General features: G+C 35.4%; 1 protein-coding gene across 1 annotated transcript; it reads right to left on the bottom strand.

Moving 5' to 3' along the window:
• Positions 1 to 2,220: 2,220 nt before the first annotated feature.
• LOC121973108 (CASP-like protein 1D1) lies at positions 2,221 to 3,300 on the bottom strand. The gene is made up of 3 exons (XM_042524691.1): positions 2,928 to 3,300; positions 2,686 to 2,812; positions 2,221 to 2,590 (listed from the first exon to the last, which is right to left on the bottom strand). Exons 1-3 carry the CDS (start codon positions 3,191 to 3,193, stop codon positions 2,369 to 2,371), a joined length of 615 nt encoding a protein of 204 aa, XP_042380625.1. The 5' UTR covers positions 3,194 to 3,300; the 3' UTR covers positions 2,221 to 2,368.
• Positions 3,301 to 10,137: the final 6,837 nt, after the last annotated feature.

The following is a 10,137-nucleotide window of genomic DNA, read 5'->3' as shown; positions in this document are numbered from 1 at the left end:
TAATCCATTGAGCTTGACGTGTCTTCTTTGGTCTCAAAATTTACTGATGAAATTTAAAGTTCATCGCAAAGTTACCTTAAATTTTGTAAAATTTGTAATTTAAGGACGGATTCAAATTTCATCCCTAAATTCGTCACAAAATTTATGGATGAAAATTGAATTCAAATTTCATCCTTTAAAAGTTCTCATGTAAGCTTCTGTTTGATATTGGCATTCCAGTTAATCAAAAAATAATTTATTGTCTGAAATTTTAGATTTGCGTTTTTGTGTAACTTTCTATTTTAAAATTTAAAGATTTTTTGTGAAAACTTTAGTGCGTGCGTTGTTTACGTGTCTGGAGAATGTTTTATTACGGCCTTTAAACACTAGAATGAAATTGTTTAAAATTTATATTTTATTAATTATACGAACAAGTATACAAGATAAAGTATATAAGTTGGTATAACAAACAAATACTTTATACTTGTGAGCAACGGTTCTTAATGAAAACGATGATGTAAAATGTTTTGATTAAATAAGAAAAATTAAAGATTATATCGACAATAAACGCATTAACTGAATATAAATATATCTCTGCCTTTTGTTATTTTATGTTGAAAGAGATTGAAGATGACGAACAATTCAGTTTTCACACAGATCAAACCCAGCCGTCTATATAATTGCCTTTTGTTATTTTATTTAATTGGATTTTTTTTCCCAACTGATCCTTAGGAAAAACAAACCAATTAAATACATTGATAATAAGGTAAAAAAAAATTATAATTTATGTATGAAATTGAGGTAATTTAGATGATAATTTTTTTTAAGATTAATTTACAGATATCTCAAAAAATTAGAGGACTACTCTAGTCCTTTATCCTTAGTCCTTTATTCCTGTTCCCTCTTGGTACCCTATTTTTTTATTTTATTTTATTTTGTTTTTTTTTTATGTCTTCCATCTATTGAATTCATCCAAAAAAATTAGGGCTATGTAAAAAAATCGAAAATCAAACTGGAATTGGTAGCTTACTGATTTTGATTTAATGGTTAACTAGTTTTAACCGATTAACCAATTTTTATCAGTTTATCAGTCTGATTTTTGGTTTAGAATTTTTTTTTATTGGTTTAACTGGTTAATCGATAAACTGGTTAACCAGTAAATCGGTCTTATTATTATTTATAAAATTAATTATATATAATATATTATATATATTGGTAAAAAATTTTAAAAAGAGTAGTGGAAATCTTATAATTAATTTTTGGACCCAAAGTAGCGATGCTTCGCAGGTGCGGTCGACCCGTAACTATACTGGAGCAGCGGTACATAGTCGTAACCTGCGGTTGGAGGCGCCTAGCCATAATGGGGCGAAGGTGGCTTGTATTGAGAGTGAGGCCATGGGTAGGCTATAGCGCTCTCTAGTCTCCTTCTGGTCCATTACACGAATTCATCCTAAAAAATTATCATTTAAATTGCCTCTATTTTGTACCTAAATTATAATTATTTTTGTATTTTTTTTACTTTATCAATATATTTATTTGGATTTTTTTTCAGATCAAAGTTAGGAAAAAAAATTAATTAAATACATTGAAAAGATAAAAGAAAATGTAAAAAAAATATAATTTATGCACATAATTGAGATAATATAAATAATAAATTTGATAGATAAATTCACTTGATGAAAGGAGTCGAAGGAGGGAACCTGAAATTATGGACAAGGAGATTCCCGATCAGCAATATCGAAATCCGTTACTGGCGCGGCATGCGGATCATTAAACTCTCAGGAGATGTAAATAATGCCCTTGGGCTTCTGGGATTTGGGCTTGTGGACCTGGAAGCTAAGCTAACAATCTGAAGCGATTCCGAATGTTTGTCTCCTCCCTCGTCAAGGAGCTCCTGGACGGGGATGTAGACAATCTGAGGCGATTCCGAATGCGGCATCCCAAGAAGTCTTCTTGCCGGTGTTCTTGTCAATGGGGGTGCGCTGGACAAATCGAGGCTCGCCGGCGATGCAGACCACGGCATAAACGTCCATCCAGCGGAAAACGTTGCTCGGATCTCCTTCACCTTTCCTCAATCGTTCCGACCTACCGAGATTGGAGAAGAGGCGAGACCTGCTATGGTAGCAATGGAGTAGGACGTGTTTTCACGACGAACCAAATCCGATCCTTTTATTGTAATACATTGAACACCGTGGTCTACCTTGTTTAATCTATAATTAAACAACGCAAAGAACCGTGAAATTGGATTAACGCCGAAGATAATTAACCACCCGTATACATACTAAATACAGAACACGCTGTTAATTTAATTCGCTAGCTACAAGCTTAAGAAAATAACAGATAAAATTAACGACCTAAGTGCCGTAATTAAATTAAATACATGATTTAACTACAGAGTCCGGCGATAGAGTGAGTAGGAGGAGAGGACGACGAGTTGGACGAGGACGACGGTGGCGAAGAGCGAGACGCCGACGGAGCTCCCGACGTGGCGGCAGAACTTGCCGTAGGTGTTGCAGATCTTTAACCAGTTGGCGTGCGAGTTCCCCCTCAGCCCCAGGTACGCGATCGACCCGGCGCTCCCCATCGCCGACGCCATCACTCCGGCCATCAACTGCGCATGCACATATAACTAATCAATTAATCATCCAAACTAAACACAAATTAAGAAGTTAATCAAGTTACACATAAATTTTAGGATTAACTTACCGCGTCGCAGAGGATGAGAAGGAAGAGGATTCTGGTGGACGGCGAGGGGCTCGAGATGGAGAAGAAGGAGGCGAACATGGTGACGAAGCTGTACAGACTGGAGACGCAGAGGGCCGCCAAGAGATATCTAATGAAGATATAATTAATTAATTACACGAGTTACTAATTAAGCTACAGATATTGTTTCAACCATGATTATGAATTTTAACTACGTTAATTTACAAAGTAATTAACGAACTCACATGAAGGCAGGGACGTGCTGGAACTTGGCCGCCCTGGAGACGACGGCCAATGGCGGCGGGAGGCCGGTCCGGAAATCCCTGCTCTGATTGCTCGTCACCAGCACCACCAGAGCCGACACCGACGACGCCAACAGCAACAGCCTCAGCAAGAAATCAACACGGAACAGGTTGGTCGGAGGACGCCGGTGCGCGAAGGCGGCTCCGCCGTTGCCCGTCTCCGGCCCCGTCTTGCCGTAGGTGGATGAGCTCTGTTCTGTCGTCGCCATGGCCACACCACTTTTCCTCTTTCCCAAAGGACTAATTAGCGAGTCGCTGGAATCGGAAGGGAAAGGGGAGCTCTTTAAATAGGAAGAGAGGCTGCAGAGACGAAGCTTCACGCTTCTGGTACAAAATTAAGTAGTAATGGTATGAACATAAACAGAACGCTGCCAGGAAAATGGAAAGTTTTGAGAATATTTAATATATTTTTATAGATTCTTTTCCCGGAATTATTGACATAATGTTGTCAGCGTTCACAAAGATTCACATCATCCAATGTGAATCGTCTAATTAGATTGATCAAGAACACTTAATTGAACGCGGGCAGCTGTCTTCCCATCGTTGACTATTCATCATCTTATTCGTTGACTATTCATCATCTTATCCGCTGCCAATCAAGCAAAGCAACAGTCAACGCCTTTTGCGGGTTGAAAATTCAAAGACTCTCCTTAACACCACAAATCAAGTCAAAACAAGAGGAAATAGTCAAATTAATCAATCCGATGGATAGACATGCTGATACGTTAAGCCTTCTAATTAAATTAGATTACTATTTGACGTGACGTTAGCTCTCAGCATATTGATTGAATTTGATAAATCAAAATTACGAGGCTTCACACTAAAAAAATATAACGACGAAAATAATTTATCTTAAGTAAAAAAAAAAATCGTCCCGAAAGAAGGGATGGCAACAAAAAATGAGTTTTCAAACTTGTTCCCTTTAAGTGTGAATTTTAAACGCATGTGATGGAGACGAGACTTCGATATGCCAGAAAAGAAGCTTCCATTTTATTTAAATTTTTTATTTCAGATATTTGGATGGAGGATTCGATATCCCCGAAGGAAGGATGATATAAAGAAAGATTTTTATCCATTTAAATAATTGAATAGTCCAATATGAGTATTCCAGTAATTAATTGAATATCAAGACTGGTCTAGTAAAATCTTTTATATATATAGTCAAAATAACAGTAAAATCCAAGTTATTTAAATTTTTAAATAACTTTCTATTTATTTTTCAAGAAGCATGGGGATTTGATAAGCTTGAAGTCTCCTGTATAAAATGTTTTGCTCCCACGGCGTCGCCTGCTTTTTCTTTTTGGGGATTGTGAACTCTGTTTTTCCTCACTCTTTCTAAGCTGGTGGGGATTTCTGGCTTCTCCTTTTTATGGTTGTTCTCTACTTAAAGTGAATATTTGATGCCTAATTTTCTGTTTAAAAGAAAATATTGTGTCGTCGACTGTTTTCTTTTCTTTTTGTGTTGGTCAAAAGGCCGATATGGATATTTTGTTGTTCGTTCTTACTTTTCTCTTTATCGGTTTATTAGAGATTGTGTGGTTTATGGTTCTGCATTTTGAGGCTCTGATGCTCATGTTCTCTAGTTTTGAATGAAAATGCTTTATACCTGCAATTAACTTTTGCTAATAGATTAATTTTATGCAAGTAGAATAGAAAAAAAAAACAATGTAGTTTGTTTTGTTAGATAGTTAATACTCGTCCTCGAGGACATTAGTTGATTGATATAAAGCTTTTGGCATTGATATAATGTTTGGCACAGTCACTATTTTGAAATGCCAAGCCAGAAAAGAACTGCAGTTAGATGCATATTCTGAACCTAAAAAGTTATACCAACACAAACTAATGGCAAAAACTTTTAGTTAGTGCTACAATACAATGAAGAGGATGACTGTTTTCAGTTAATAATAGTTGGCAGTTGTTGTCTTGATTGTTCCTCTTTCGGTTGATAACATCTATTTTGTTAGGCTTACAATTTTCATGTCATTCCCCAGCTAGGCACCAGACCAAAGCAGCAAAGTTGATATTTGGCTTGCACCTAGTTAGCCATTACAAATTTACAACTGAGTTTGCTGGTTAATATACGAATGAATGTCTGTGGATCAGCACCAAGTTTAAAGTCTTTGCCAGTAAATTGAATGAATGCTTTCTCTTTGTCGCCCACTGATGTTTTCCCTACTTGAGCATATCTTTCCTCCTTTCATTTAAGAAATTCATTATTAGATATATGTGAATGGAGAAGAGGTGAAAGAGACATGAAGCTCCATTATAAATGAGATTTTAATCCCACATCGAGAGTTTCAAGACATATTGATTGATTTATATTGATTCATATGTATTGATGAAAATTTGTTGGTTGCGGTGGCTTAGAATTAGAATTATCATTTCAACTCGTAGCAACCAAATGATCCCAGAACACGTAGTCACTTTCCTTAAGGCTTAATTCACCCCACTAATCATATGCAACTGGGATGAAATGATTTTCCTCTATGATACAACAAAAGTGTCCACTTTTTTTGTGACTTGCACTATCAAAAAATAGTCCAAGGTCTGCCAACTGGAGACAAGGTGGTCAGAATTCACCTGGGGCACTCAAATCTGGTTGCTGCAAAGAGGGAGAAGGATTGGTTAGAGGGAGAGAGGAGTCTTTCTGGTAGCTATTAATTTCTAATTGAATTTGGGGTGATTCTACTTATCCCATTCTTGAGCCTTATGTAGACCAATCCACACTTTTTATTTAGGGCATCTCCAATGGGGGATATTTGGAGGGGTTATTTCTCCAAATATCCCCCCCTCTCAAATATCCCCCATCTGTGCCCGGTGATTTCCTCATGTGGGGCCGACAAAAAGTGGGCTGCCACTACTTTTTGTTTTTTTTTGTTTTTTAATTGAATATGGTGGGCCCCACCTAAAATTGGGCTGTCGTGATTTTATTTTTTGTTTTTAATTTAGTTAAAAAAAAAGACTATTAAAACATTAAAAGGAAGAGTACGTTGGAAAAATTAAAGGTTCGATGAATCAAACGTTCGGAAAATTAAACATTCGAAAACATTCAAAAAATTGGGTAACGTTCAATTTCTCCCTATATATACATCATTTCTTTCATCTATTTTCATCATTTCCATACCCATTGCCTACCAAAAATTTAGAGAGATGGATAAAAATTCTAATCATTATTTTAGGGATTTGTTCAACTCTCCAAATATCGACGAAAATTCTAGTGAAGAAAGTTCTCGAGTCCGTCCTAATTTCTTCAATCCTCAATTTCCATTTCCCACTCAACATCCACCAAATTTCCAGCCTTTTCCATACCCACCACCATATTACCATAATTTCCAAAGTAATATATCCAAATTCTTTGAGTGGCGACCCTCGAGCTCCGTTTTATACATATCCTCGAGAATATTGGCAGAGTAATCAGTATTTCATACAAGGCACATCTCATGGAATTAATCAGCTTCAATCATCAGAGATTCAATCAAATGAATCGAGAAGAGCTAGTGTTGATGCAATTGACAATGATAAAGGTACACCTTATGTAGTCCCCGATTCACAATTTCCTCCATTTTCATCTGAAATAGGGTCCGTCGATATTATTCTCAATCAAGCACCAGAGATGGGCAACGAATCAGATGAAGACCATGGCAAGCGAAAAATATGGACAGTGGCAGATGATAAGCTCCTTGCAGCAGCCTACACAATTATGAGTGAAGATTCAGTAGTTGGTAATGCGCAGAAGAGTGAGTCATTTTGGAAACGAGTTGTGACATACTTCAATACCAATCGAGCTAAGGGAGCTAAAAAGAGAACTGCGGAGAAAGCAAAATCACATTGGGCTTCATTGAAAAAGATCGTAAATAGATACAATGGAATCTACAATAAATGGTATAATGATCGACCAAGCGGATGGAGTGATGAAGATTTGATGGTGCGAGCTCATGAAAAATACAAGAGTACTTTTAAAACTACTTTCCAATATGAGCATGTGTGGAGAATCGTGAAGATAGTCCTATGTGTGCTCCTCAATCCTCAAATCGACGGGCTACAAAAAAAGCAAGAACATCAGAATCATCAGGTGCACATACTGACTCTTCTAATCCTAACACAACTGCTGATATAGATGATAGAGAAATCCGATCTCGTCCAATGGGACAGAAGGCAGCAAAGAGGAAAGGCAAAGAAAGAGTAGGCCTACTTGATGAATTGAATCAGGCTATGCAATAATCAATGGCGCATTTGGAAGAGTATAATAACAATAAGAAAGTTGATCAACTCATCCAAGCACATCAACTCCTCGTAATGGACACACGAGGCATGACTGATGAACAACTTCAAAATCATCTAGCGATATGTGAACAACTGAAGAAAAAATTGAACATGTAGTTAATTTCTATCCTTTATTTTATCTGCTCCATGTTTATTTTATTAATTGTAGTTTATCGTTATGTATTTTATTAATTAAATATGGTTTGTATCTCTGTATTTTAATTTTAAATTTATAAAATATTTGTATTTGTATGAACTTAAATTTATATTTCTATTATATTTTTGTTAAAATTAAATGTAAGTTAATTAAATGGTCGTGGGCCCTATAAATATTTGGTTGATGAGATATTTAATTGTGGAATTGAGGATATTTGAGAGTGAATATTTGATGAGTGAGACCCATAAATATTTGATTGGTGGGATATTTCATTGTGAAAGTTGAGATTTTTGAATAGTGGGATATTTGAAAGATGATGTGGAAGTGGGGTCCACAAATACTTGGGAGAAATATCCCAAGCTATTGTGGATGCTCTTAGGCTATATATCTTGGTTGTACCTACCCAAATTTATTTTGAGCCATTTGATCTAGGTCCCATCAGTTCAAAGAACTAGTTCACCACCTATACTTATTGGCTCAATGTTGCAAAACATGGTTTGATGTGAGACTAAAGTACCTATGAGAATCCTAAGAGCTTCAGTAGCTCTCTTCTTCTATTTTTCCTTATCTATATATAGAAAATCTTTTGATATCAGTTTTATTTTTTAAAATTCCGACATAAATTCTCGGGTTCTACTTTTTTTTTGCCCTGCCAATTCCATACTTGTTTTACATCCTTACACTGCTCACTGCGCATGGTTTTAATTTTTTTTATGATACTTGTTTTATTATAACCTAGTTTAGTTTCACTCCTAGAACTGTGACTAATGAAGGGGATTTACAGTTCAGTGCTGAGACTAATATAATTAGTTAATCAATATTTTCTCATAATACTTTGGTTCCATAATAGATCTAATCATGAATGTGCTAAGGTGTTTGGGAAGACTGGAGTGTCAAATCTTAAATGAGGAAAATGGCTAAATTTAGTTTAATTACACTTAAAGTAATGAAGAAGATTTATAGACTTAGATGATTGAATAACAAACTTTTGGGGCTTAAGACTAATAATAAACATCATGAATGTGTTTGATGTCTTCATTTGTATTGGTGCAAAAAGACAGTAGCATGTTGATGTTGATTTGCAATTACAGGAAGTGCATCTGTTGCACTCATAGTAGCTGTAATTGTGGTAACTTTATTATTTATATGTTCTTTTTCACATATTCGCATCAGTATAATTGGCAGATATTTCTCTCTTCCCACCACAATAATTGTCTAATCATTTTATTTTTGTCTTTTCCTTATGCAAACAATTTTCTCTACATTTCTTCATTATAATATTATGGGCTTCGTACCAAATTGATTTTCAGTATATGCTTATTTCATTTTTGTTCTTCTCTCAATGTTCTTCTGAAAATTTCACAATAGGAATAGCTAGCTTAATGCATTCTTTTTTATAAAACAAAAAACAATATTGAATCCCATTTTTATTTTTATACATTTCCAAAAAAAATTCTTCCATTCCTTCCTCTATTGTTTATTATTGTGGATGCAAATTATTTATATCCATCTCATATATGCTTGCTCCATATCTATTATAATTCTAATGGTCTAAAAGCTCCATTTTTGAATGATATTACTGAGGTAGTCTGATTGGCCTAAAAGACAGTTAGAATCAGAGGATTAAAAGGATAGAGGGGTTCTAGTATGTGCACCATTGTGTCTCTTCTTTCATACTCTTTTCTGACCAGAACCCAACTTACCACCAGTTCTACATATTGGCATATTGAAGTATTGGTTTATCAGTATTGCCAAATCAACATTTGAGGCTTTGTTTGAAAATTTTGAGATTCTAAACCTTTGTACTCTAGTTAGCAATATGAGTTCTCTTGTCCTTAAGTTAAGGTAGAAAGATGAATATAAGTACACAACAATTGATTTCATGTTCCAGCTTCAAATGCTACAGGTAGTAATGCACCATGGGAGTTTGTGATTGGTAAGATAAAGTATGTCAAAGCTTCTTGTGTTGGAAAGGGCTCGCTAATGTCATTCACTAACAACTTAACTACTTGTTTCTCATTGAGTTGAAAAGGCATTTGGTTTCTTAAATAGGTTGTATAAGTTGACCCTCTGATCTTGGGTTTCTCCAATTTGAGGAGGAGATAGAACCTTCTGAGAAGATGCATGGAGAAAAGGAATGATTTTCTTATCAATAGATATTACTGGAGAAGGAACTTCAAACTCTTAAAATTCTTATACGGTTATACTAATATTTATCATCTATAATACACTTGATAGGAATTTAATAGTTCAATAGTTACTTAAATTATAAGTGACAACACATCCAAACATAGGAACCAGAAGTGATATGCCCTTCGGACAATGGTGCAACGGCAAGGATTGGCAAATTAACCAACCACTCATGAATGGATTCTTAGCTATGTTGAATTGATTCTTAGCTATGGCGTATTGCAGGATATTTTTTTCTAGTAGGATGAAAATTTTGGGGTGTTGGCTGTTGGACGAGGAGCCATGAATGCTTCCGAATTTACCTTGATAGGCTTTCGTGGAGCTGAGCCGGTCACTTCCAAGACTTAGTCGATTCTTAAAGCTGGATACTTGGATTATTAGAAAAAAAGAAAAAAGTGATATGTACTTTAAGATTTTAGTTGGAGCTTAGCTTAATTTTTTCTATCAGGATTGTCATTCAGGAAACTTGTGGTTCTGGAAGAATGTAAAGTTTGGTACTCTATTCATATATTCCTGTTATTTTCTACTGCATGCTTATTTTTG

The sequence above is a fragment of the Zingiber officinale genome, chromosome 4A (genome assembly GCF_018446385.1).
Source record: "Zingiber officinale cultivar Zhangliang chromosome 4A, Zo_v1.1, whole genome shotgun sequence".
NCBI classification, from domain to species: domain Eukaryota; kingdom Viridiplantae; phylum Streptophyta; class Magnoliopsida; order Zingiberales; family Zingiberaceae; genus Zingiber; species Zingiber officinale.
The sequence above is the reverse complement of the archived record's forward strand: the minus strand, read 5'-3'. Positions and strand labels throughout refer to the sequence as shown.

What these genes read in the sequence shown, in the direction of transcription:
- LOC121973108 (XM_042524691.1), bottom strand. Translation starts at nt 3,193, where the DNA reads ATGGCGACGACAGAACAGAGCTCATCCACCTACGGCAAGACGGGGCCG. An exon ending in CAGCACGTCCCTGCCTTCAT is followed by an intron (nt 2,813 to 2,927) that starts GTGAGTTCGTTA and finishes TATCTTCATTAG; the next exon opens with ATATCTCTTGGCGGCCCTCT. An exon ending in TTCTCATCCTCTGCGACGCG is followed by an intron (nt 2,591 to 2,685) that starts GTAAGTTAATCC and finishes GTGCATGCGCAG; the next exon opens with TTGATGGCCGGAGTGATGGC.